Below are 25,806 nucleotides of genomic sequence, written 5' to 3'. Positions count from 1 at the left end.
GTTGAGTTAGTGTTGTGGGGAAAATATTTCACAATGCGTGGATGAATACAAGTTGAATTTTCATACATACATTTTCATGACAACAAAGAGTGAGATTTCTTACATCTTAACAGAATTTGATGCAAGAGATTTTGAAGTCTCCTGAGATCCTGACATAGTTGATGACCGCTATGTCAACACGGTTAGGAAACTGGATTTGATGTCCATCAGGAAGATCTAGTTCAAACATCTCACCAGTGATCTTCAACACAATCTGTAAAAGAAAAAAAATCTTAACAAGTTAACCCATCTCATGAAAACTTTTTAAAATACATCCTAGCAAATTTGCTGACATGTTCCAAATGTTCCTGCCATGACATCAGACCCCACCTTGACATGTGTGCCTCTTTGCAGGGGGTTGTGTAGCTCCCGTTTCTCATCGCCCCAGTTACCAGCAATCATTGAGTTGCACACAATAACTGCTCCATCTGTGTCGTCATGGAATCGCGGGTTGAAATGCAAAGCCAGGTATTCTGAATCATGACCGAGGTCAATCTGGAATCTGAGTGGATTTTAAATGACAAATAACTTCTGAGTGATGTTGATGAGACAATGTTTGTTATGCTAGCAACTTGGTAGAGTACACACATTATTGTGGCTTTTACCTTTGAGCGTCATGCAAAATTTCTCCTTTTATCTTCAGCTGAGCACCAACTTCCAGGTTAGCGTCGCTTATTTCAAGTTTCTAAGAAACAAGAGTGAGATAGTTTCAGCAAGACAAAATATCATTATATTGAAAGAAAAAAGATGCAAGATAAAAATAAATACTCACCATGCTCATTCTGGGTGTTGGTTTTAAGTCTCTGAGGTACTGAGTACTGACGACTCCCCTGCAACACAAAAATGTAGCTGTGAGGTCTCACTTCTGTTTATGCTCAACTAGACCAAACAATGATTAAGCCATTCTAATCGGTCAGGGTTCTCAAATCAAACATTGCTCTAGATCAGGAAATAGGTGGTCAAACAAACACCAATTTGCGCTCAATACTCAAGTGAACTTCACCAGCCCACTAAATGTTCTACAGTTCCAATTGATGAGGGCCAAAGTTACTCGGCTACTTAGTGTTTGTAACCAGTCACGTTACTCTTTCAATACTTTACCGCCCTCTAGTGGTTACAATGATGTAACACTAAAAGTCGTGCGCTTCTTGACAACGTTTTAATCATTTTCCCTGTCATTTTTACATGATACGTTCTAACAGTAATTACATCAAATCCATTTAATTCACTATTATTAATGAATATGCTTTCAATTATGACGCAGAAGAAACGGGAATTTTATGACTGACTTCCTCTACACCCTGGAAATGACGTCAGTAAGTAAACAGAGGCGCTGTCATTGGGACATATGAATATTAGCAACAAAACTGAACAATTTAATCAACGCCGCTTTGACATCTATAAATAGCAAGGGATGGTGCAGGAACTGACTTAGATTCCGCTGAAGGTTTGTCGTTCTACTGAGAAAAAAGAAATGTTCTGCCGCGCGACTACTTGCTAGCAGCTTATTAGCCACGGTTAGCAATTTTCATGGACTTGGCTACGTCATCAGAAGGAAAATCTGATTTCTTCATGGTTATTAAATTCTGCATGCATATTTACGGTCTTGATTTTTATACAAGCACTTGTCAGCTGTGGCGATCCACTTGCTGCAGTGTCTTCTCTTTTATAACAGGGATTTAATTCTCATTCATAATTAGCAAGCTGCAAAAGAATATTAGTCTTTTAAAATGAGAATATAGATTATAGTAGTGTATTTTTTTCATATTTTTTCAACAATTTCTTTTCAACAGTTTTTTTCAAGGACAGCTGTGAGACTGCTATGTTCTCAGATATGGACTTTGAATTAGAGGAGGATAAATTGTGAGTTCACCAACTTTTCTATTATATTCATTGCATTTGGAAATAAGTATAAACAAAGCCCCGTTTTACACATTAATGCACAATATTTCTACTTTGTTCCAAGGTTTTGTGTAAACCTCCGAGAGTTTCAAACTAATTATTCTCTATAATGCACTTTAACATGCTGGATATATAGGAATATTAAATTCTCTCTGCCACAGAGGGATACCAACAGTACCAGGGACTGTGTGTCTGAAAAAAGATGCAAATAATCTTATTGGGATCAGCATCGGTGGTGGGGCACAATATTGTCCTTGTCTCTACATCGTTCAGGTAAGTGCAGTTCAATAAGACTTATAAGTCATTTTGGGGTTTTTTTTTAAATACAAAAACATTTCGGTGTACTGGTACCTTTTTCAAAATGTGTCTTCTGGCTTCTTAGGTGTTTGACAACACACCGGCAGCTCTGGAAGGGATGCTTGCAGCAGGGGATGAAATCACTGGCGTCAATGGCAAACCAGTGAAGGGAAAGACAAAGGTGGAAGTGGCCAAGATGATTCAAGCTGTTCAGGTACATTACATACAGTACAATGTCAAATGAGGTATTAAGAGATGACTTACAATTTTGAGTCCAGCTTTCACTAAGTGAGAAGAGGACTCAGAGTTGCCGAGTGACTTCAGAGAAGATGAACTTGACTGGTTTTGCTATGCAGTGTGCCACATCCCAATATGTGCAGAGTTGCTGTGTTGTTTTTGCCATCCATTGTTGCTGCGTGGGGAATTTCATGACTTCCTGCAAGCTGGGATAAAGATGGCTTTAGTGGATGAAACAAAAGGATTACCATATCCCAGTTGTGGACCATTCAATAGAAATATTTCTGCTCATTTTTAGGATCATTAACAATTGCAGGGGAGCCCAGTGATAGACTTTTTTTTTTTTTCCCCAATCACAACCATTTCTTTTCAATCGCCGCATTTTATTCATCATGCTGATGCCACGAACAATTTATTTTGTTGTTATCTGATTTGTCAGGGTGAGGCAATAATCCACTATAACAAATTGCAAGCAGACCCAAAACAGGGAAAATCTCTGGATATAGGTTTGTGACACACTCTGTTTAATTTATAAATCTGATTCCACATCTTCACTAAAAGCACACGTTTCATGATTTCAGTTCTGAAAAAAGTCAAACATCGGCTGGTGGAGAACATGAGCTCCGGCACTGCAGATGCTCTTGGCTTGAGTCGAGCTATTTTATGCAACGGTAAGACATTAAACTCGACTCTAAATGTTGTTGTTTTAAACAATTAATTGATTAAACATTGCTTATATATTACATTTGCAGATGGACTTGTTAAAAGACTAGAAGAACTCGAGAAAACAGCAGAGCTTTACAAAGGTAAAACATTTTGAAGTTATATTTGGTCCAATAGTTTTAAATCCTTTCTGCTTTCCTGCAGGTCTGATGGAGCATACCAAGCGACTCCTCAGAGCCTTTTTTGAGCTTTCTCAAACTCACAGAGGTAAAAACCGCAATGGAAAATGATCCAGTTGAGCATTTACATCGTCCAATGCATTGATTGCTTCAACTGGCAGCGTTCGGAGATGTTTTTTCCGTCATCGGCGTGCGAGAGCCACAAGCCGCGGCCAGCGAAGCGTTTGTTAAGTTTGCCGACGCTCACCGCAGCATCGAGAAGTACGGCATTCAATTGCTGAAGACTATCAAGCCTGTGAGTTTTTGCATCCGGTCTTCAAGTCATATTCATTGCTGTAACGACGGATTATGTGCCGTACAGATGCTTCACGATTTGAACACCTACCTTCACAAAGCCATACCAGACACAAAACTCACGATTCGCAAGTACCTGGATGTCAAGTTTGAATATTTGGTAAGTTAACTACTATTCTAGCCAAAGCGGTTGGGTGGTCAATGGACCAATATTTTTCTCTTGCAGTCTTACTGCTTAAAGGTGAAGGAAATGGATGATGAAGAATACACCAGTATTGTAAGTTATAGTTCTGGTTCAAAACCAGAAACCGAGAAATTCTTTGGTCATTGCATAAACGTTCCTTCCAACAGGCAATGGGAGAACCACTGTATCGCGTATGCACCGGGAACTACGAGTATCGTTTGGTGCTGCGTTGCCGGCAGGAGGCTCGTGCACGCTTCGCTAAAATGAGAAAAGATGTACTGGAGAAGATTGAACTTTTGGATCAGAAACATGGTTTGTTGGATTGTTTTGTCTCTGAATCCACATATTAACTTCTATCTTAAAGATCATGTAATATTCTTACAAAGATCCTAAAACAAGGCATCTTACAGAGTGTCTGCTCATCTCTCACAAATGTGTAAGAATTTTTGTGACGCACCCCATGAACTGCCTTCACTAAACATGCATTGTGCTCCACTTAATCACATTACCATTGGTTTCGCTTATCTTAGGACAACGGTTTCGTCTGACCTCGTCATCGTCTGATTTAATTAAACAGAAACTATGCCCCCGACCAAAAAATGTACTCAACAGTCGAAACTGTTCCTATGAATTGAATAGTCCCTCCCGTCTTTGTCTCGTCTAGTCCAGGACATAGTTTTCCAGCTCCAGCGCTTCGTGTCGGGTATGTCGCGCTACTACGACGAGTGCTACGCCGTGCTGAAGGAGGCCGACGTATTCCCCATTGAGGTGGATCTTTCCCGCACAACCATCAACTACAGCAGCCAGTCGTTGACCTATACTGATGAGGAGGAGGAGGAGGAGGAGGTGGATTGTGCGGGAGGAACGGAGGAGGGCATCCAGGCAGAGAACGGAAGCGAGAAACTCATCGATGATGAATGAATGACTGTTATGGTGGACATGAAGAAGTCAGTCCGTGCGATTGACGTAATTATTTACAGAAGGGAGAATAGGAGCGGGGTAAAGACTAGCTACTGTTCTCGTACTTTCTATTTTCTTTTCATGTTATTGTGTTGTTGTTGTTTTTTTTTTAAATACTTTGTTCTCTGCCCATCACGTTGTTAGTTTGACAGAATTTGAATGTTATGGAAGTGTTGTAGGATTCATTTAATTTGAGTTGTGCCTTCTTATTTAATGATGTGTCTATGTGGCGGGTCTGTACTCTGGATCAGTGATGTTTCCTCGTGATTGTAAACCTTTTTATTTACTACCAAGTTGGACCAACAGATGTGATGCCGTAACTGTTTTACCTCTCTGTTTTTGTTTTGTAACATTTTCTTGGCCCGTTTTAAGACTGCTCTACAAGGGATTCTTTCTCGCAAAGCTTCAGAACCAAAGTCTTCAATGCACCTCATTCCGTCTGTTACCGTGATAAAACTCGAAACACTACTTGTAAATAAGAATGTTAAAGGGAACTATTGCTACATTTTAACTTTTGCTGTTATATTTATTCTTTTGAACCTGCTGCCAAATATACTAATTCTATCGAAATAATATATTGCTTAGGTCATTTCGTGTGAACCAGGAACATGCTTTGCATGAATGTTTGAGGTTTGTTTTTTATTAGCTATTGTGCTTTGGAATAAAATAGTTTTCATTTCGATGAGTGGCCTTTTATGAAATTTCATATTTTATGTGGGATCAGTCGCCCCAGTGGCCTAATGGATAAGGCACTGGCCTCCTAAGCCAGGGATTGTGGGTTCGAGTCCCATCTGGGGTGGATGTCAAAATTTTCAATTAAGCGATTATTGTCTGGTACAGATAAATATTACACTGCCATCCTACTGAGCAATACTTCCTCGAACAGGTTGCTAATGTGACTCATCCTCCAATCACGAGATCCGCATGTAATTCCTTCTTTTACCACTAGGCGTTTCCTTGGTATCCACATTTAGGTCTACCAGTCCTGTCTTACTTAACTGTTCCCACTCCTCCCTCGCGCCTTCTCAGTGTCAGCTGGCTGTTGTCTGTAATGCTCACCGCTTGACTTTGTGGAACTATGTTTTTAAATAGTTTGAGTGTTTTTCTGTTACTCGATGTGGCGTTGACTTGCTACTCTGCAGCCGGGGGTAAGTAGGTCATACAAATCGTGGTTTGAACTTTGCGCGTCAAATAACTCGTGTACAGGTATGTGAGTAAACAGTATGTGTACGTGTTGTAACCAGTTAGTTGCAGGATTTTAAAACTACAAATGAACCTATAAAGAGGCTACTTGAAAATACACACATACCATTTGTAAGTTTAAATGAAGATTGTTCCTATTATTGAAGCCCTTTAGTTTTTTTTAGTTTCAGCTCTCATGACTTGACATCATTCTGCATACTGTTGCATGGCATTTTTTTGTGTGTGTCTCATCCAGAGTTCACAAAAGCCACAGTGTACTGGGACGTCCAACAAAAGACGGTCTTGCTGAAAGATGGGGTCTTAGATTTAAACGGGGACGCATATGGCTTCTTGAATGACACCTTGTCCAGTACAGGCTGGAGTGTTCTTGAGATCCGAGCTGGATACGGAGAAACATCAGAGACTGACGAGGTCACCTTTTTCCTGGCGGGGTACCTAGAAGGCTTTCTCACTGCGCAGTAAGTACAGAATGACCCCGCGTTCCTACATATTATTGTTCTTTGAAATCCAACTTGTTGATCATCTCTGTCCTGTGTGTGACCAGAAGCTTTAAAAAGATCACTTTGGAGTTAGATGTTTTGAAATGAACTAAAATCACTCTTCAGACTTTGACTCGTTTCTTGTCCAGACAGATGATAGATCACTACACTAACATATACCCTCGGCTCATCCATGATCCCGATATCCTGGGTCGGGTTCAGAACTTCATGAAGTGAGTCTGCAGTAATATCCTCCCAGATGTACTGTTAGTCATGTGACTTTTGAGTGATTTGGGTGTCGTCTTCAAGCTGTAAGCAACATGTGACTCTGCTTGGTCTTCAAGGCAGCAGGACTCTTGGACCAAACTACAAGTGAAAACGAACAAGGATTCTGATCCTCTGTGGAGACATGCAGGCTTCATTGTGGCCCAGGTGGACGGCCTGCAAGCTGGAGTTGCAGAATGGGCCAAGAGACAAGGAAAAAAGGTGTTCTGGTTTTTGCAATGGACGATCACACATTTAAATCGAAGTGGAAATGATTGGCGACTTCTTTGCATACTATAAAGGAAGTAGAAATGCTGATCTGAATAAAAATGGACAAGTTCTTGCTTACAGTTTTGGGGAAGTTTAGCACGACTAAGGGTTTTATTTTGTTTTTAGTTAGCATGTTCTTTACTTTGTTGAACTCTGTTTTCTGACTATCTGCTGTCATTCTGTTAGGTTTAAACATTAAATGTTAGGTTTAAACATGATCAGACATTAAATCACATGCTGGAACAAAGAGGAGAAGACAACCAGGATGAGTTTACTCGCGAGGAGAACGATAGAGAAAGGAAGCTCAGTTACAATCTCCACCAGTTCTGAGTTCCTCCCCCACGTGCTCCTCCTTTTAATGTCTTGGGTGCCCTGGTTACAGAGGCGTTGCTACACTAAAGGGAGGGGAGATAGTGGCTGTAGCAACGCTGATTAGCTAAGGACTGTAGTGTAGTGTGAATTGATCTTCTCGACCCCCACATTGGGACTGTAGAGTCTGCTTTCTTCCCCCAACCAATTGTCCTCTCCACAGGTGGCCGACTCCTCCTCGACTGTGATCAGATAACTTGAAGCACTTTGAATCTTGCTTACCTGTGAAACAATGCAACTAAACCCTTGCTAAGTTTAACTTCTTAGTAAACTAACACAACACATAATAATAATAATAATAATATCTAACCTTACTTAAACCTTTCAACACATATTAAGTAAATGTAAGGTAACTGATATACAGTTCCTTAAACGAACATTGAGTAAATATGTGATAACTTTAATGTGACTTCTTCAAACTGTATATAACCAATTTTGATCATCTACAATCTATGAATCAAAGCTACAGTTAACTAAAAGGAATAAAGTCCCTTTAAACTGACAAAGAACATTTCGCCTATGCAAAGAAGCTCTGCTCATTGTCATTGAAGACTTCTTACAAAACAAACACAAAAGTAACATAAGGACAGGAAGGAAACATAAGGCTGACGGGGATCAAAAGACATTCCTTGAACCAAATAGAAAGCATTTAGTTTAAAGGAGAGTCGTAAACTCATAAAGATAAAGCCTCCTGGTCTGGCAGGCCAAGGCTTCCCCCGAGATTATTCCAACATTTCCCTCCTGTTTATCACATATTTGCTCAATTTTTACATCACCAAAAATCAACCACTTCTCAAGATTTTCAGTTGTCGGATCACAAGTATGAGCACAAACATGTTCACATCAAAAAAGGATAACGTTACGACATCATCATTCAGAAACACACAGATCTGGGAAAAAGTCTGTAAACTTAAATGCAAGAATTCCATCATCATCACCGTTATCATCAATTTGCTGGCGTTCAGACATTAGGCATACTCGGGCCATCTTGTCTTCCATGGGCGATATTGCTGTAGTGATAAGACGATTAAACAGAGCACGCAGACATGAAATACAACAACATCCACATAAAGTGAGTATAGCAGCAAATGCTGCAATTGATACTATAATTGAGGACACAAGGGCTTTATACTTCCCAAAGGCATTCATCCAGTTGTCCCACATTGATGTGTCCACACCAGAGTGCTCTTTCATCCTCATGTTGAGGGACCGCAGGCCTGCAATGGCCTTCGTCAAGCTCCCATCAGGGGCATTGTTGTTGGGGATGAAGGTACAACATTGTTCTCCGAACATGGCACAGACCCCCCCTTTCTCAGACAACAACATATCAAGAGCAATGCGATTCTGGAAAGCCATTAGGGAAGGCTAGCTGTTCATGCCCTGCCTCAAATCCCGCTTGTGTCCGTTTGCCCAATTTCAGCATGTTGCAATGGATGTAATTTATCCTGTCAACATTCTTGTTCATCGTTCACCAGCAGCAAATGGAGGACTCCCATCCTACTGCAATTTGGTCAATTACTTCTTATTAATCAGGAACTCCTCTTGGGACTTCAATTGCATCTATTTCAGTCAGATCATCGTTGTTACTCAAATTTCAAAGGCATTTTAGTTTTTACCAGCTTTTTCCCCAGATCTTGGCATGTCGATACATATACAATTTCGCTTGACTACATTCTCTGAAAGCAATGTTGTTGTTTTGTTTTTTTTTCTCAACAGATACATCTCTGTCGCACATTTCACAATCAGTAGACGTGACAGATTTCTCACATTCTTTGGTCAATGGCAACGGTACAACATAAAGCTATTAATTTCATTCTTTAACATCTACATCGGTTGTTGACAAAGTACACAAATAAGCATCATACTTACTCCATGGCCAGATGCAACACAGCGGATCACACTGCAAAGGCCAAATTTATCTTTTTTAAATCAACACAATGCAGCCTGTTCTATATAAGTTGCCAACACATCTCTCCCCTATTCATTATGACTCTTAGTTCCCACAAATACCATATTGTTAAAGTTAACAAAACTACAACCAAGATGGCCACCCAGCATGCAATAACGTCATTGTTTCTTTACATAACGTTTTTGCCACTGTTAAGGCATTCAGTGTTAATTTTGAAACAATTCAATCCATTTTAGCACATGTCAAACAAGCTCCACGATTTTTTTTTTTTTTTTTTTTTTTTTTTTTCATAAGTGTTTTGAATATGAATCAAATCCATATGTTGTATAAAGCTGACTTGCCCCACCATCCCTCCTCTTGAGCCATGTGACACACACCATGGCTCAATATTACTGCCCATTTTATCATGTTTTTTTTATTTTGGTAGGATAGGTCAGTCTTCTGGTCATCTATAGATTCTCGACTCTTGCCCCTCTTTTCATCCATAATTGAATTTCAGTCTATGGATTTTGCCGCTGCACATTTTTAAAAACGTTTCAATAATTTAATCTGCTTCCTGTGTGTATAAAAGTTTGAAGTGACTTTTGCGTTGCAGCTATGCGGTTCTGTCAGCAAGCCCGTTACCTCATGACACCTTATCAATCTCGTACGTGTGCCCTGCACACGTGCATATAGCTACTTTTTGAGGCAATTGGATTGCTTCCACAACTAGCTTAGCAAATAAATGGATGGCTTCCCCGCATGGGGAGCGATCCAGCTATCAAATGATAAGACATTTTCACTTTCTTGTACCTTCTTTAGTTACTTTGCAATCATCTTTTCATCATTTATCACAAGAATCTTAGACATTTGAATAAAAATCAAAATGTATGTTTTAATAACTTAGAGAACCCATATGTAGTAAGGTGTTGTATTACTACATATGATTCCATTATTATTTAATTTGACACATCTTTCAAAATTGCTTTTGTTTTGCGGTCCAAATCAGATAGACTACAGTCTAACAAAAACAATTTTTTGCACCTATTTTAGCCAATTTCATCCTTTTAACACATAACACTGACAGCACACAGACAACACAAAAAACAGCAAAGACACAGCTCACAAACAATACCAACAAACAACGCTGCGCAAACGTCATAGAGGACGACGTTTTGGTTATACTTTTTTCTTCATCAGTGCCCTTTATCCTTCATGCAAATTGTCACCACTTCCTTAAGCATCACTCTTCTTCAAACATTCTCTGACTTTCTCTGCCTCACCCAGCCATAGCACACTTCGTGCGAGGGGGGGACGCGGCATCAATGTTGATTGCACACAGGCTGGCCATTTCCTGCAACAATCATGATGCCGGCCCACCACCCACACGAGCATAGCACAGGCCCACGTGCACAGCCCAGACCTGCGACTACGCGCAAGCGCAGGCACGCTCCTCAATCTCACCCTCTCAAAGGGCAGGCCTACTTTACTGTTCCCCCTTCATCGTGTTCACATTCAACATGTTTCACTGTCTTCGACACAACATTTTGTTGTCTCTTATTCTCATCCTATCAAGCCACCTTTCTAGTCACTTTCTGTCACACACTTTATATTCTCTACTGCCACACACCTTATTTTCTCTACTGCCACACCTCAATCATCTTAGTTTCTCCAACCAACTTAAACATACCCATCATCTACTTCTCAACTTCCCTATTATCGCTCAACAGGCTCCTGAACTTTCTCCATGACTAATTTCTTCCATAGGACACACATCTCACTCACACACACGTATACATACACACACACTCATTCATGAGGATCCTCTGCGCGCACACGCACGCACACACACACACACACGCTAGCACACAACATAAAAGACCACAAAGAGCACACTAAGAACACCTTTTTGCTCATCTTATCTAATTTATTCTCTATTGTACTTTTACTAAGATCTTTTGTTTCGAATTTGTAGTCTGTGTTTTTTCCTCCCGCTCTTGTATTTCTTTTAGCTCTCCCTCAAATTTGTATTTTTTTTTTAACCCATTTATCGAGATTTTTAAGTCGATCGGGATCCTGTCTTTCAATTATTTTCCAATCTTTACATTTTAGATTATCTCGGATATTAATTTTGCTTTTTCCATTCCCCATTTTAATCAATTTGGTCCCAACTGTAAAACCATAGGGGTTTCTAAAGTCGGGTGTTTCCAGTGGGATAACGAAAAGATCCTGTGGTGATTCTCACTTCTACCAGCGTACTGGTGGAGAATCCTTGCCTATTGCGTCCACAGAACCACGTTATGTGTTCCCCACTGCTTTAATATGGAATACTATATCTAATGATACGTATTCCCATTCACACTCTCAATCATTCACTATTACGGTTTCCCGGGCACTCCGCCAACCCTTTTTGACGGACTTCTCCGTCTTGTTACATCTCCGTCGTGTAACTTTATTACGGTTTCCTGGGCACTCCGCTAACCCCTTTTTGACGGACTTCTCCGTCTCAACCTAGGACTGGTACCTTTAGACGGACTTCTCCGTTCTAACCTAGGACTTTTATAGGAAGAAAGAAAAAAAAGAAAAAAAACTCACCCCCTGGTTCTCCTCACCTCTGCACCTCGGACTGCCTTCAACCATCAGATCCCAGCTGACGAGCAGACAGCCAGCCTTTGAAAAGGATTCTAGGATCTCACCTATGGAGTTCCTCCCGCGCGCGGTCTTTCTGGATCTCTGCTGTCAGCTGGAATATAATATAGTATATTGGCATCCGGCTCGAAGGACCAATTAAATGTTAGGTTTAAACATGATCAGACATTAAATCACATGCTGGAACAAAGAGGAGAAGACAACCAGGATGAGTTTACTCGCGAGGAGAACGATAGAGAAAGGAAGCTCAGTTACAATCTCCACCAGTTCTGAGTTCCTCCCCCACGTGCTCCTCCTTTTAATGTCTTGGGTGCCCTGGTTACAGAGGCGTTGCTACACTAAAGGGAGGGGAGATAGTGGCTGTAGCAACGCTGATTAGCTAAGGACTGTAGTGTAGTGTGAATTGATCTTCTCGACCCCCACATTGGGACTGTAGAGTCTGCTTTCTTCCCCCAACCAATTGTCCTCTCCACAGGTGGCCGACTCCTCCTCGACTGTGATCAGATAACTTGAAGCACTTTGAATCTTGCTTACCTGTGAAACAATGCAACTAAACCCTTGCTAAGTTTAACTTCTTAGTAAACTAACACAACACATAATAATAATAATAATAATATCTAACCTTACTTAAACCTTTCAACACATATTAAGTAAATGTAAGGTAACTGATATACAGTTCCTTAAACGAACATTGAGTAAATATGTGATAACTTTAATGTGACTTCTTCAAACTGTATATAACCAATTTTGATCATCTACAATCTATGAATCAAAGCTACAGTTAACTAAAAGGAATAAAGTCCCTTTAAACTGACAAAGAACATTTCGCCTATGCAAAGAAGCTCTGCTCATTGTCATTGAAGACTTCTTACAAAACAAACACAAAAGTAACATAAGGACAGGAAGGAAACATAAGGCTGACGGGGATCAAAAGACATTCCTTGAACCAAATAGAAAGCATTTAGTTTAAAGGAGAGTCGTAAACTCATAAAGATAAAGCCTCCTGGTCTGGCAGGCCAAGGCTTCCCCCGAGATTATTCCAACACATTCCCACAGCCACTGTCCCTGTTTGCTGTTCAGTTCCTGAACGCTGTCGGAGACCTGCTGGATCTGATCCCGGCCTTGGTCCCCACCCCTACTAAACCGGCACACTTAAAACTTCCGGGGATGGGACACTGCTCGGCACTCATAAAGGTCAGGAATCAATTGGGATGAAGCATCTAAATCTTTAGAAAACATTGTTCTGGGAGAAAAATCAGGTATAGGGTATGCCTACTCCACACAGAATCTGAGCTGTGAAATCTCCAATCCTTCTTATCAGATGCTCCCAGGCTTTGAGAACCTCCTTTTTGCTCACTCCAGCTGGTACACATACGCAGCCACCATGCGGATCTACAAACATTGGGATTTCCACATTGCTGACCCCAACACAGCCACTGGTAAACTATCCTTCAGCAGCTACCCAGGTAGGCATGAGGAATTCTCAAGTACTCTTGAGAGATTCCCAGTCAAAACAGCCAAGATGAAGTTGCTTATCATTCACCATGACAGGTCTGAATGCCTTTCTCAGGATTTCTGGTGTCCCTGGATGACTTCTACCTCTTGGGAAGTGGTCTCATGATGACCCAGACCACCAACAATGTCTTTAACACATCCCTCTTTAACTTCATCGGCCCTAAAAGCCTGCTGGCCTGGCAGAGGGTCCGACTTGCTCACAGTTTGGCTCATACGGGAGAGGAGTGGGCCAAAATCTTCTCTCAGTACAACTCTGGTGGGTGGACCAAGCATGACGCATGGAAGCCAAACCTTAACGGGACAACGGGTCAAGAAACCCGTTGGTTTCCGAATGGTTGGATATACGTACCAGGACATAACACTGTCGTCAAATTGTTGCAGGTACATATAACAACCAGTACATGGTGTTAGACCGAAGCAAAGTGAAACTGGGCCACAGTATTAGTGATGGTGCTCTGACTGTGGTGGAGCAGATTCCTGGGCTGGTGGAGCATTCTGACCAGACACAAGCACTGCGCAGAGGTAAGAACAGTCCAGCTTGACTCTTTATTTTCAGTTTGGCATTTGTAGTCTTGATCTGCTTTTGTTTACCATGGCAGGTTACTGGCCGTCCTACAACGTCCCCTTCCACCAGAACATCTACAACTTGAGTGGATATGAGCTGATGCAGCAGGAATATGGAGAAGACTTCTCTTATGATCTCTGTTCAAGAGCTAAGATCTTCCGCCGTGACCAAGCTAATGTCAAGGACCTGGACTCTTTAAAGTACATCATGAGATTCAATGGTGGGTTGGACCTGATGGCTCTTGTGTCCTACCGTCTTCCCCAGCAACACATGTCGCTTCTGGTCCATTAGGATGTCTGTGATCCACTTGCACCAGGAGTTGGACACATTGAGCTGGGGGAGCTTGTCTTGGAATAGAGCCGAGAGGATGAAGGCAGAACTCAAGTTCACAATTTAGTGTCCCAGGAGTCCAGATGTCAAAGAACTTGAGGACACCATAGGATTGTGGTCTTTAAGTCCCGTAATGCGTGGCTTCTTGGGAACAGGAAACGTAGTTGGGGTCTTGAAGCTGGCTGACACATGGAATGTCTCCAGTGAGGCTCTGCACAAGGACCGGTTTGTTTGCACTAAAACTTAATGTTTTGTAGTTGATTTGCCAAAATACATAAGCTTAGCATTTCTCACCTTTCTGCTAAACCGGTATTTTGCCTCCTTGTAGCTGCTTTTGTGCTTCTATTTTCTGTCTGTTTTCCTTGATGCAAGTATTTGACTGAAATTCTGTCATTTTTTGTCAGACTACAAGAATGATCCATATTCTAAAGGTGACCCTTGCAAGTCCATTTGTTGTCGTAATGACCTGAAGACCAAAGAGCCTTCACCGAGCGGATGCTATGACACTAAGGCAGGTCACATTGCATGCTTCTAGTTGATCAAATACACCTCTTCAGCTCATTTTTCCATATTGCGCTTGGTTCAGGTCACAGATTTCCAAATGGCAGGTGAGTTCTGTGCAGAAACAGTGAACGGGCCGACAACACAAGGTGGACTTCCTCCGTTCGTGTGGGATAATTTCAGCAACATCAGCCACCAGGGTTTGCCACAGTACTACAATTTCACCTTTGTCACAATGAAGCCCCGCCTCTTCCAGCCTTAACTATTATACAAGGAAACCTGGTGCTATTAAAAGGCATTTCAGATAAATGTGCCTAATATGATTCACATGATTCTTAGACAATGAATAGTAATTATGACTGTACAAAAAATGTAAAAGAGGATACAACTTAATGCAATGATATTACACGCACAGTTTGTTTTCTTTTGAGTCATTTGAGTTTTGCGCCTTTACTTCAATTGTTGAATCAATGTGTCTTACACAATGCATATATCTCAGGGTGAAGTTGAGTCTGGATATTTGATGCCTTTAATTTTTTGCATCTGTAATGACAATGCACTAAGACTCAGTCTAAGCCTTGTATGTGCTCAATCATTGTTGTCTTCATAATGGTTGATGCCATCCGTGATCTCACGATCATTTCTCAGGGCTTTGCTGCAATGACTGGATCAATTTCTAAGCATGTTTCAGTGTTATGCAATTTAAAATACCACTGTCAGTTTTAGCCATGAAGCAGTGATGCATATTTATGGCATTTGATGAATAAAGTTTTAAAGTTGTTTGCTGTCCTGTCTTATTTTTCTCTCCATAAATGACTTACTGTATTGCAACAATTTCTACTTTTAATTGAATGTATTAATGCACTACCATTGCTTACATGTGAGAGATTGACAGGATAGCGAGTCACGTTGAAGTGGAAAAGTTTTATAAATTCTTTGTATGAAATTATGTTTTGATCACTCCTTGATGTTAACTTCATGCGACATCTAAGCAGTACCAGATCTACTGTCTTCATTTAATTTACAATGTATGGTATGTTCAAGTAAAAAAGTGAGTCGTTTGGCCCTAGGGACCCATGTACGTAATTTACCCCTTCCTGTGAAAAGGAGGAACTGAAACGTCTGCAAGGCACTCTTGTTTTATTTTCATATAAAAGTGGTTGCCTTCTATGAGGTCTCACAGCTTTTCTCTTCCCATTTGTAAAAGATACTTCTATTGCAGCTATGACCAAGAATTGTCCTCCTGGCAAAAAATGGGACAATGTTGTCAACGATTGTATAAGTTTAAAGGTGTTCGAAACCAAAAGACCCGAACCTCCAACAGGTGAGAAACACAGAGCCAAGTTATGCGCCTCTTATTTTTACTGGGAAGTTGCTATCATATTGTTACCTCTAATATCGGTCCTAAAATAACACAAAAACGATATTGAACTGTGATTTTGATTTTTTTCTTAGCATTTACTAACATGTCCTGTCATTGTGTTTTGTATTCCCCATAGAGGTGATGCCAGTTTTTGTTCAAAGCACATCAGACCCACCGATATCTCTGATTCCAGTTCTGTGGATTGTGGTGGTTTTGATCACTCTGGGGTCCATTATGGCTTTCGCTCTCTGGTTCATCATATACAGACGGCAGAGCAGACACAGTAGAACCTCAGGTGCGTGCGGAGCTCGATAGTTGTGATACAGTGGAAACTTCCAGATTTGTCATTCTGTTGACTGACTTTAAAATGACTATTCCAATAACTGCATTAAACATGACAGTAATCACACATTGATGGTATCTGAGACAAGGTCTTAACATTTCTCATGCTTAAGCTTTAACATGGCTGCTTTACATTGGACACTTAAACTTGGCTTGTAGGTAGATCAGTAAACTCACCAAGTCACCTGCCAAAAGTTTTCAATGACTCCCAAATCCAGTTCCACTCGCTTATCTATTCATCACAGGAATGAAAAGTACAGTCAGTACACAGAACGATAAAAGCTAGAGCAAATTAGCATGAACGGCAATGCGACGGCCAGCTAATGCTATCAATTAGCTCCTGATTAGCACATGAGGCTAACCCCACCACGATGAGTTGAAAAGTGGTCAAACCCTCGGTACACAGTCTCCAACACAGTTCCCACTGATATATGAATCTTCACTGACACGTATTTTAATATTTTCAATGCGTTTTAATCATTTAATTTCGGTTTAATGTATTCGGTGGCTTACTGATGTAGCAGCTCTCAATCAAGTCTTTTTGAAGGGCGTGGTCTCATATCCGACTGGTCTTGTCCATTTCACCCTATACACCAGATTGCGATAATAAGCGCACTTCTAGTGTCTTTTACATGTCTAAAAGCCAAATCAAATGAAAATAAAATACATAAGTATAATATTGGCAGTATTTTTATCATTTAGTTCAACAAAAAAAAATGGAACCACATTTTTTTAATAGGTTGCACATATCAAATGTTTTTTTCTACTGAAGAAATTTTCCATTAAATTTGTAAAAATAAATAAAATACTATGCTGGGATGTATAGGCATTTCTTTAAAATTATTCTTTTGGGCAAAATTTTATACTAGAATTGAGTACTTTTGTATTTCATTGCATATATTTTCTATTATGTTGAGCTTGCAAATTTGTATGACCGAGAGTATGGTCGTCTCAGGGGTGTTTTGAAGGAAGTGAGCGAGCGGGTGTGATGCTTATGCTCGTTGGAAGAAACTGTGGTTTCTGTTCTTCTCTCGGGCATACCATGGTTTGGCCCCACTCTCATGTCATCACAGAGAAACTCGGTGTAGGGTTGGTTATTATGTAAATTAGTTGACTTTTTTTTTTTTCATTTCACACTTGATGGGTTTGTAGACCCACTAGAAACCTATCAAGCAATTAAAATGTATATTGTCCACAATTCAAGCATATTCACACAAGCATCTTTGTCGTTCTCATTTATTTTATTGCAGAAGAAATGGAGTCTGGAACTGAGCATCCCCAAAAAATAGAGCCGCCCAATGAAAGTCACTTGTCCCCTTCAGCTTCACCAGCCTTTTCAGCCTGTGCCCACCTTTATTGCCAGGGATCCCACAACACTTCAAAATGGGATGACGACTTCACCAATTGCAGGGGGACCTCAAAATGTCAGAAGGGAATGAGCAGAGTAGAAGCAGACCATGCTGAGGAGATTGGAGTCCTGCTACTTTGCAACGCCATGAAAGAACACAGACTTCCACTTCCTGCCACAGAACTTGGTGGCACGGCCTTGGTTACAACCAAAACTGTGTAGATTCTATTTCAACTTCAGACATCATTCTCGGCGGGATTCTGTTGCAGTCACATGAACTGCCACAGTAGGCATCCAGAAATTCTGTTACCACTTCTGTTAGTGGCATCTTTAAACATGACTGACATCATGTTTAAGTGCCCAACAACTTTGCCTGGCAACAGCGTGGATACAGCTCAGTTTAAATTTGCGACATTTAATAATAAAACCCAATGGATTTTCATCATCTCTGCAATTTATAACATTGCAAGTAGATCACATTAAACGTTTGGTACCTATCTGTGATAGAAAAATATCACTGATTAGAGGTCAGTTAGGAAGAAGTTTTGCTTTGACTCATGTGGCTTTGAATAGTTAAATATACAACACTTGCATCTCTCAGAACCTGTGTATGAATACTAGGAAATACTAAAGTCAAGTATTTTGCACACTAAACCCAAGTGATTATTACATCCTTTTGTCAAATGCTTAAATCGGTGCAGACAATGTGGTGCAAATACAAAAACATATCATTAGCGCATCACTTATTAGATTAGCATCCCCATGTTGCGTTCTTTAAATAAAGGCAGTGTTCAGATCATGTCACGTCAAATTCCATCCTTGCTCTTTTTAGAAGGTTGCTGCTAGGCGGCAGTTGCAAGCGAAGAACCAACATGATGCGAAAATAACGACTTGTCAATGCAACAGCATAGTGCGAGTCTCACTTTCCACATGCCTGGCTGAGTCACCGCTGGCTCTGCTTTGTCCTGTCCAGTAGTGTTCATTCAAATTGCTGCAGATTATGGCTGGTAGTACTTTATCATCACAGATAAGTACTGGGGCTATCTGTGACAGCTAGGTGGAAATATTCCGGGGAACTTTCCCCGTGCAGACTGACGCTAGTTTCTCTCCGTCTGGTGGACAAAGTTTTCCTCTTTTCGAAACTCTCTCTGCCTTTTCCGCGTTTTTCCAGACTGGATACGATCATGTCTGCCAGGTCCTGCTGCAGTCGCTGGATGTTCTCCCTGAGACCAACATGGAGGGAATGATTGCTGCAGGTTTCTTTTTTTTTTTTTTTTGGGAAGATTGGTTGACTTACGCTGTTGGCGGTGTAGGTAGATTGTATTTGCCTCCAGTCACTCCAGTTAACCAGTAAGTCATCTCCTTTCCTTTGCCCTGTGGGCCAGTAAAGAACACCCAACATTTACTATTTGCAATTCAGGTTTGGATGAAGAAGCAGGTCAAAGTGCATCCAGCTCACCTTCAGATACGTCTCTCCTCTTTGCTCATACTGAAATTGACAATCGGTCCTCTGCAGAATGTTGATGGTGGACTGACTTACATGGATTCTCAGAGCTGGAACACGGGAATCACACATTAAACCAAGTGCTTACTGCACGGTAGATGTGTGTGCGTAGTTTCTTACGCAGGCCCGTGGATTCCATTCGTGATGCCGTATTAACTGTATCTCCAAATAGACAATAACGGGGCATCTTGTTCCCCACCACTCCAGCAGCACAAGGACCTACACAAACCCAATGAACTTATTGTTATTTATTTATTGAATACATACAATACATTGAATACATTGAATACATCTAATACATTTATTTTTCATGATATGATATTCTTTTTATTTCTTTTTTTTTTAATATCCAAATATTTTTCTTTTACCTGAATGCACTCCAATCCGTATCCACAGAGGAATGCCAGGCAAGTGCTGCAGCTCAAACGTCCCAACAAATGACAAGATGTCCAGCGCCATGTGCGCAATGTCCACCGCATGCCTGTCGCCGTTGCGTTTTGGCAGACCCGATGCAACCATGTACGCATCGCCAATTGTCTCAACCTGAAAACAAATATGGGTATCATCAGCGTCCTGGTTTGAGATGAAATCGAGACGAAAGAGTCGAGATGCCACCTTGTAGACATCATGGTGGTCGAGGACGCTGTCAAAGTTCTTGTAGATCTCGTTAAGCATGTCCACCACCTCCATGGGTGTGCTGTAGTGGCAAAGTGTGGTGAATCCGACAATGTCGCTAAAATATACCGTCACTTCTTCGTAGAGCTCCGGCTCCACTCTGCCCGTCTCCTTCAGTGACCGCACCACTGGGCTGAGATAAAAAAAAAAAAAAAAAAGGATGGAAGCTCATCAAAAATGCTCTTTCAGTCCAACATTTCAGGTGCTAAACCCACCCGGGAAGTAGCATGAAGTTAAGGCGGTCCGCTCTGTCCCTCTCAGCCTTGTACAAAGCTGTCCTCTCCTCCACCAGATTCTCCAGCGTCCTCGAGTACATCTGGAGACGGCGGATCAGGTTGTCCATGTATGTCTCGGTGGCTTGATTGTGCAAGTTGCTGTGACAACAAAAAAACAGCTTAGCAATATTAGCTTTTCACACATCTGAAGTTTTTGCAGTTAACAAGCGAACGGTGACATACCTGAAAATCTTACCCAGAGTTAACTCGATTTTCTTAAAATCTGGCCTCCGTTCAGGATCTTCATCCCAGCAGTTGTTTATCAACATGTACAACTGGCGTAAGACACGGAAGCAGACGCCATAGATCTTATCAGCTTGATCGACCTCGATACGCCTTTCCTCATTCTCAATTTCTCTCTCTCACCTCAGTATCTTTCTCTGACACTCCATCAAAGTTGAGTTCTGGTCTGAAGACACGCATCCCGTTAGGATACTGCACCCTGTAGATCTTCTCTGTTGGATGAGATAACATTTGAGTTTACACACACATATATATTCATGAACTAATCACGAATCAATACCTGCACGACTCAAATTGTACTGCGTATAGAACGGAGGTTGCCTCAGAATGATTTCATGTGCGATGATGCCATAGCTGTAGACATCTCCTTTTTGAGATACCCCATCTTTACGGAGATGTTCCGGCGCTGTCCATACATCTGAAGGGAGAGGAATTAATTACAGCACATTATTACGATAAAAAAAAATCTCCCGCTTACCTCTGCCTGGCCTCAAAAGTGTATGACAGCCAAAATCGGTGATCTTTACCACCATGCGGTTGTCAACAACACAGTTGGTGGATTTGAGGCGTCCGTGGACTGCAATGTTACTGGAGTGGAGATAAGACATGCCCTGGTGCAGGTAGGTGAGAGCTCCAGTTGAAATATGTGAAAAATGACTTCAAAAACACATTCAAATCATAATACATTACCTTTGCGATATCATACATGACTGATATTTTAAATTCCATATCCATGAACGTTTCATCTGGGTAGGAAATTCTGTCGTTCAGAATGTACTGGAAGGAAATTTAAAAAAAAGAGAACAATCTTTTTAGTGTTCTTTAAAAGTATGTCAGCCATAATAATCAACAATAAAATGATTGTGTGCGACGGGAAAAAAAAATAGAGGCCATCATATGTCATAAACAATGTAATCGTGCAATAAATCACATGGGCATTGCACAATTGCGTCAAATTCGGTTTGGCAGTAATGATTTCCTTACCCTGAGGGATCCCCTCTGGCACAACTCAAACATCCCAAACACGGCATACTCAAACTTCACCGTGCCATAGAACTTAGTCAAGTTGTAGTAATCGATACGCAGCAGCTTGAATCAAACATAAAGAGAAATAAAAAATTCAGTGCATAGAGATTTGATGATTACATTGTGCTGATGGATGGATGTCTTACAGTGTTAAGCTCAATCTTCTGCTCATCTGTGAAGTCTCCATCAGTTTGTTTGAGCTCTTTCAAGATAACTGGCTAAAAATACAAAGGGTGTTCATATTTTTGGTCTTTCGCTTCACATTCTTTATGTATGTCAAGTTTTTGTTCTCAACCTTTTTATCATAGCGGCCACGACGTGAGTAGAACGTGCTATCCTTCCTCTTATCTTCATCAATCTGTTCCATGAAAACAAACAGGTAGAGATGATTACAACAACATGGCTAGGTGCCATGATAGTAATAAATACCAACTTGTTTCTTCTATGCATTTCTAATCTGAAATTCTGCAGACTTTTACCTTTAGGGAAACCTCCTTCTCATCCAGCGGACCAATCAGGTGAGGGTTGATGTGAGACCACCTTTTTTGCATTGGACGTTGTTTTCTGTTCTGCCTAGCGTGAATTGGAATCAAATTCATTTTGAGATGATGGTTTTGCACACACACATACACACTTCCTACCTGTAGAAGATGAGTGCGACGACGGTCACCACGACAACACTCAGGCTCAGAACGATCACAATCACAGTTTGCGTGTTGAAACCTATAAGCAAACACAAAAAAAAAGCATTAAGTCATATACTATATGAGAATGTGATGTCTGAAGTAGGCAAATAAAAAGAACAAATAAATAAATACAATTTGTTAATTGTGGAAATTAACCTTTAGAATAATTGTCAATTGGTTACAATACGGAAGATAAATTATATTTGATTTATAATGATGTTTCTACTGACTCATTATTTTTCAACTCTTTTCTTCATCAGAGAAATCAATGTGTTTCTGAAGCGAGTCAGATTGAAAGATTATTAACAAAGGTGTACCCCAAGGGTCATCTTTCGTCCCCTTATATTTCCTAGAATCTGTCAATTTTCAATTTCTGTGTGTATCTACCGTCGGAATTTTCCGGTATATCTTGAGGCAAGCGATTTCCTTTCCAAGACAGAGCAGGATTTTGGGCCACATCTATCGTTTCATTCCTCGACGTGTCAAACACTAGCAGAGTCTCATACTGCGGGAGAAATAATCCAATCAACAACACTCCTTCATTTTGTCTCTCCGAAACGATGAAAGATGCTGCGTCTCATCTCACCTTGCCGGTTTGAGTCGATGTGTAAATCATGGTGAAGTTAACGTCTCTGTCACCGTACTTGTCCAAGACATAATGACCTGCTATACCTGCATGCAGCAAATTTACACTCCATCCATCCATCCATTGGCTAAACTGACCAATATGTCAATACCAAAACGAAGACATACCATAGAAGGAAGCATTCCCGAACGGATTGTCACTAAGTGGGACGTCATTAATTTCTCGGCTACCAAAGTTATTCTTCTTACTGAGCATCCTCTCCCTGAGCACTTTACCAAACAATAGAGCGCCGTCATGATAGCCAGCCACATAATCATTAATCTGCCGTTGAAAGAGAGAAAAAGTTCATTTGGGAAGTTTTCCTACATTTCATTTCAAGTGCAACTCACCGTGTCGTTATAGGGTAAAGTAGATCCGTAGTCGTAGTTTCTCGGTGGGAGAGTGACGACCAGGACGTTACGCATGGCCTGATTGGATGTCGTGTTGATATAATACTCAGGACTGGAAGAATTAAAAAAGGCTTTCATTGTTGATCAAAATGATCAATGTACTATAGCTGTGTTGAGAAGCATACTTGTAAATATCCATGAGAATGAACATGATATCTGGGTGAATTGGGCCCACTTTGGACTTTATTAAAATGATGTCATCAACACGGCCACAAACGATGAAAACTGAAATGAATATATCGGTTGCATCATTAGAGCAAAAAAATACATCAGACTGTGTTCTAATTGAACCGAAGCACTTTTTACTTTTTTTTTCTTCTAATATAGAGATGTAAGTCAGTGATACTGATACCAAGTATCGATACTATGAAATAAAAAAAAAAAAGAGTCACCCACTGTTACTGTGTCGTTGGTCATCCATGAGAGCTTTCTTTAAGTCGTCCTCCGAACGTAGCATTTCTCTTTTTATTTTTGAAGCAAAGTTGGCCGAAGGAGCTTCCAGTCCATTAATATACCTTCAAAGAAAGTAAGGCAACGACAACAGGGAAGATGAGAACAACGACGGCAAAGAGCCGAGCGATGATGTCATCATCGCTCACCAGAAGCAATCCTCTGTAGCGTTATAGGAGAACTTCTTGTAGACGTAAACCCGCTGCCATACATCCTTGAATGGCAACTTCTCCTTCAGAAAGGTGTAGAACATATCTGAGATCTTGCGTGCCGGCGGCAAAATCCGAGTCAATTTCGGCTTGTAGTCGCAAGAGAGGCCGAAGCTCCCGGCGGAAATGATGGGCATGCTCAGGGTCAAGCCAATTTCATCACTGAAGCACCAGGGGATGCATATTCGCATCGGTCGGTTAGAACTTGAAAGCGTGATGATGATAGAGGAGCCGAGTCATACTCACTCCACTAACTGAAAGGTGGCGAACGTGCAGGAAGGCCCGAGCATGACACAACCGTCTTCGCCATTATTCTGTAGAGTCAAATTGAAGCGGTCAGGGACTTTCACGGTCCTCCAAAAAAAGTGTGTGGATGCACACTCACATGGAGCATCTTGAGGATGGCCACGCCTTCGCAAGTGCTGCTGCCGCAACCTTGTCGGTTGTACAGAGTGGTGTTGAGGCCGTGGTAGGTAGCTGTCAAAGCAAAGCTTAAATCTGGACACACGGAAGATAAGATTAATCAAGGTATAACATTTATTGATTAGAATATCATTTTTCGATATCCATATATTTTGCTTTGTGGGATTTTTTTTTTCCTTTTACGAACAGTATCAGTACAGAATAAACTTTAGCTATATATGCTTTTCTTTGCGTAGCAAAACAATGTAAGCCAATAGGAGCGCCCCAAAAAAAAACAACAACATTCAACTCCTACTATGTTTAATGTTCTCCTTCTCGTCCTCATCAATGGCTCGCTGCACCGCCGCCTGCACAAAGGGTCGACTCCATTCGTACGTGTTGTCTTCCAGCACCACAACGTTCATAGTGAATCGACGTTTGGACGCCAGACAGTCGTCCAGCATCTTGTTGCCAATCACCGCCATGACCAACACTCCCAGGTAAGGTAAACTATTCAAACCATTCATCTTATTCCTCATTATAGTCATTTTTTTTTTTTGTCTTGCCACAGTTCCTACATCTCCCCCCCCCCCTCTCAAAAAAATCACTTCCACTTCTTTTCAGAGTTGACCACCTCCTGAGATTGATTCAGTCCAAAGCGAACAGGCAAAACAATCTGTCAGTCGCTCGATTCACAGTCCTTCGTCCAAGTGCGGGGGAAAAAAAAAAAATCTGCTTTCTCCTGAGATTTTAGAAAGACAATGCGGAAGACTGCTTTCCTCCCTCTGCTTCTCCGGTGAAAGCTTGAGAGCAATAATCCTCCGGCTTGCTGTGTGCTGGCGCTATCAGTCCTCCCTCTGTGCGTTAATGAACAACTGATAGTCACAACACCATCCAGGCCAAGGGAAGCCGGCCGATGAAGACTCCCACACTCCATTAGGGCCAACCCGGCACCACCCCAGTATTATTTTACTTTTATCCTACTGACCTTTCCGACATGGAAAATCTTCACAAGAGAAGTGACAGAGGAGTGCTAATAACTCATTGGTTTAATTTGCATGACTAGTCAACTGTTGTTTTCTTATTGGACTGAATGGTGAATACAAAAGGTGACTTACTGTTTGTCAGTGTTTTGATGGTTTTTTTTTTTTTTTCCACTCAAGGGAGAGGGCCTGTATGGTGAAAGGGACAAAGGTAACGACAGGTTATAAATACAGGGCTGGTGTAGAGCTGATAAACAGTGGATGCTGTAAAAGTAGAGTAGATTAAGCCTGTAAAAGACCAAACCGCTTATGAACCGCTGTAACCACTGTTAAAAGACTTGAGACCAATTTTTTTTTTATTTTTTTTATTTCATTTTGAATCTAGTTTTTGGAAAATTCAGTTTGTTTTGATCCATTTTTAAAGCAGGTTATATTTTTGGAATTGTTTTTATTCTTTGTCTAATCTAAATAAATACA

At 41.0% G+C, this 25,806-nt stretch overlaps 5 protein-coding genes and 1 non-coding gene across 13 annotated transcripts; 4 read left to right on the top strand and 2 right to left on the bottom strand.

Moving 5' to 3' along the window:
- Positions 1-103: 103 nt before the first annotated feature.
- LOC147044536 (galectin-1-like) lies at positions 104-17,073 on the bottom strand. Of its 4 annotated transcripts, XM_085934109.1 has the most exons (9): positions 17,007-17,059; positions 16,671-16,725; positions 16,327-16,399; positions 2,503-2,681; positions 2,293-2,381; positions 812-869; positions 645-724; positions 370-541; positions 104-253 (listed from the first exon to the last, which is right to left on the bottom strand). In XM_085934109.1, the coding sequence occupies exons 6-9, from the start codon at positions 818-820 to the stop codon at positions 107-109; spliced, it is 408 nt and encodes a 135-aa protein (XP_085790235.1). In that variant the 5' UTR covers positions 821-869; positions 2,293-2,381; positions 2,503-2,681; positions 16,327-16,399; positions 16,671-16,725; positions 17,007-17,059; the 3' UTR covers positions 104-106. The 4 variants fall into 4 exon arrangements, with proteins under 4 accessions (XP_085790235.1, XP_085790234.1, XP_085790236.1 ...); XM_085934108.1 differs by lacking the exon at positions 16,327-16,399 and having other exon boundaries at positions 17,007-17,073; XM_085934110.1 differs by lacking the exon at positions 17,007-17,059 and having other exon boundaries at positions 16,327-16,500.
- pick1 (protein interacting with prkca 1) lies at positions 1,330-5,435 on the top strand. Of its 3 annotated transcripts, none has more exons than XM_085934104.1 (13): positions 1,330-1,355; positions 1,833-1,902; positions 2,103-2,214; positions 2,324-2,452; positions 2,915-2,981; positions 3,057-3,146; positions 3,228-3,281; positions 3,343-3,405; positions 3,479-3,612; positions 3,679-3,771; positions 3,838-3,888; positions 3,963-4,107; positions 4,460-5,435. In XM_085934104.1, exons 2-13 carry the CDS (start codon positions 1,862-1,864, stop codon positions 4,714-4,716), a joined length of 1,236 nt encoding a protein of 411 aa, XP_085790230.1. In that variant the 5' UTR covers positions 1,330-1,355; positions 1,833-1,861; the 3' UTR covers positions 4,717-5,435. The 3 variants fall into 3 exon arrangements, with proteins under 3 accessions (XP_085790230.1, XP_085790228.1, XP_085790229.1); XM_085934102.1 differs by having other exon boundaries at positions 1,352-1,486; XM_085934103.1 differs by lacking the exon at positions 1,330-1,355 and adding an exon at positions 1,362-1,556.
- Positions 5,482-5,554, top strand: trnar-ccu (transfer RNA arginine (anticodon CCU)). Its single transcript has one exon. It is a non-coding gene; the product is annotated as a tRNA-Arg (tRNA).
- plbd1a (phospholipase B domain containing 1a) lies at positions 5,755-15,568 on the top strand. 3 transcript variants are annotated; one of them, XR_015068510.1, is made up of 12 exons: positions 5,755-5,903; positions 6,194-6,416; positions 6,587-6,670; positions 6,782-6,923; positions 12,934-13,071; positions 13,199-13,343; positions 13,448-13,648; positions 13,774-13,914; positions 13,992-14,177; positions 14,249-14,512; positions 14,692-14,798; positions 14,874-14,916. XR_015068510.1 is itself a non-coding variant. In XM_085934100.1 (11 exons), exons 1-11 carry the CDS (start codon positions 5,834-5,836, stop codon positions 15,048-15,050), a joined length of 1,614 nt encoding a protein of 537 aa, XP_085790226.1. In that variant the 5' UTR covers positions 5,755-5,833; the 3' UTR covers positions 15,051-15,568. The 3 variants fall into 3 exon arrangements, 2 of the variants coding, with proteins under 2 accessions (XP_085790226.1, XP_085790227.1); XM_085934100.1 differs by lacking the exon at positions 14,249-14,512 and having other exon boundaries at positions 14,874-15,568; XM_085934101.1 differs by lacking the exons at positions 12,934-13,071; positions 14,249-14,512 and having other exon boundaries at positions 14,874-15,568.
- Positions 15,938-18,560, top strand: LOC147044535 (uncharacterized). Its single transcript, XM_085934106.1, has 3 exons — positions 15,938-16,112; positions 16,288-16,446; positions 17,744-18,560. Exons 1-3 carry the CDS (start codon positions 16,013-16,015, stop codon positions 18,061-18,063), a joined length of 579 nt encoding a protein of 192 aa, XP_085790232.1. The 5' UTR covers positions 15,938-16,012; the 3' UTR covers positions 18,064-18,560.
- Positions 17,729-24,899, bottom strand: gucy2ca (guanylate cyclase 2Ca). Its single transcript, XM_085934093.1, has 27 exons — positions 24,663-24,899; positions 24,330-24,442; positions 24,191-24,258; positions 23,885-24,106; positions 23,682-23,800; positions 23,411-23,510; positions 23,226-23,337; positions 23,004-23,157; positions 22,837-22,922; positions 22,638-22,755; positions 22,206-22,287; positions 22,044-22,137; positions 21,860-21,922; positions 21,711-21,782; positions 21,523-21,627; positions 21,229-21,315; positions 21,017-21,149; positions 20,819-20,956; positions 20,662-20,750; positions 20,479-20,570; positions 20,236-20,394; positions 19,961-20,153; positions 19,714-19,888; positions 19,466-19,564; positions 19,301-19,395; positions 19,139-19,215; positions 17,729-19,064 (listed from the first exon to the last, which is right to left on the bottom strand). The coding sequence occupies exons 1-27, from the start codon at positions 24,892-24,894 to the stop codon at positions 18,863-18,865; spliced, it is 3,279 nt and encodes a 1,092-aa protein (XP_085790219.1). The 5' UTR covers positions 24,895-24,899; the 3' UTR covers positions 17,729-18,862.
- Between the last annotated feature and the right edge of the window lie 907 nt (positions 24,900-25,806).

This window comes from Syngnathus leptorhynchus, chromosome 16 (assembly GCF_054491065.1).
Source record: "Syngnathus leptorhynchus isolate UIUO chromosome 16, UIUO_Slep, whole genome shotgun sequence".
NCBI classification, from domain to species: domain Eukaryota; kingdom Metazoa; phylum Chordata; class Actinopteri; order Syngnathiformes; family Syngnathidae; genus Syngnathus; species Syngnathus leptorhynchus.
The sequence above is the reverse complement of the archived record's forward strand: the minus strand, read 5'-3'. Positions and strand labels throughout refer to the sequence as shown.

Excerpts from the sequence above, each read along its gene's own strand:
- LOC147044536 (XM_085934108.1), bottom strand. Across the intron at positions 542-644 it reads ATTTTGCATGACGCTCAAAG|ATTCCAGATTGACCTCGGTC; the intron begins GTAAAAGCCACA and ends AAATCCACTCAG. Across the intron at positions 254-369 it reads AAAGAGGCACACATGTCAAG|ATTGTGTTGAAGATCACTGG; the intron begins GTGGGGTCTGAT and ends TTTCTTTTACAG.
- pick1 (XM_085934104.1), top strand. The coding sequence starts at position 1,862 with ATGTTCTCAGATATGGACTTTGAATTAGAGGAGGATAAATT. Across the intron at positions 1,903-2,102 it reads GAATTAGAGGAGGATAAATT|AGGGATACCAACAGTACCAG; the intron begins GTGAGTTCACCA and ends TCTCTGCCACAG. Across the intron at positions 3,613-3,678 it reads TGCTGAAGACTATCAAGCCT|ATGCTTCACGATTTGAACAC; the intron begins GTGAGTTTTTGC and ends TGTGCCGTACAG.
- plbd1a (XM_085934100.1), top strand. The coding sequence starts at position 5,834 with ATGTTTTTAAATAGTTTGAGTGTTTTTCTGTTACTCGATGTGGCGTTG. Across the intron at positions 13,649-13,773 it reads CTTCTCTCAGTACAACTCTG|GTACATATAACAACCAGTAC; the intron begins GTGGGTGGACCA and ends AAATTGTTGCAG. Across the intron at positions 13,915-13,991 it reads GACACAAGCACTGCGCAGAG|GTTACTGGCCGTCCTACAAC; the intron begins GTAAGAACAGTC and ends TTACCATGGCAG.
- LOC147044535 (XM_085934106.1), top strand. The coding sequence starts at position 16,013 with ATGACCAAGAATTGTCCTCCTGGCAAAAAATGGGACAATGTTGTCAAC. Across the intron at positions 16,113-16,287 it reads AAGACCCGAACCTCCAACAG|AGGTGATGCCAGTTTTTGTT; the intron begins GTGAGAAACACA and ends TATTCCCCATAG. Across the intron at positions 16,447-17,743 it reads CAGACACAGTAGAACCTCAG|AAGAAATGGAGTCTGGAACT; the intron begins GTGCGTGCGGAG and ends ATTTTATTGCAG.
- gucy2ca (XM_085934093.1), bottom strand. The coding sequence starts at position 24,894 with ATGACTATAATGAGGAATAAGATGAATGGTTTGAATAGTTTACCTTAC. Across the intron at positions 23,338-23,410 it reads ATTCTCATGGATATTTACAA|TCCTGAGTATTATATCAACA; the intron begins GTATGCTTCTCA and ends TAATTCTTCCAG. Across the intron at positions 19,396-19,465 it reads AATGGAATCCACGGGCCTGC|CTCTGAGAATCCATGTAAGT; the intron begins GTAAGAAACTAC and ends CCCGTGTTCCAG.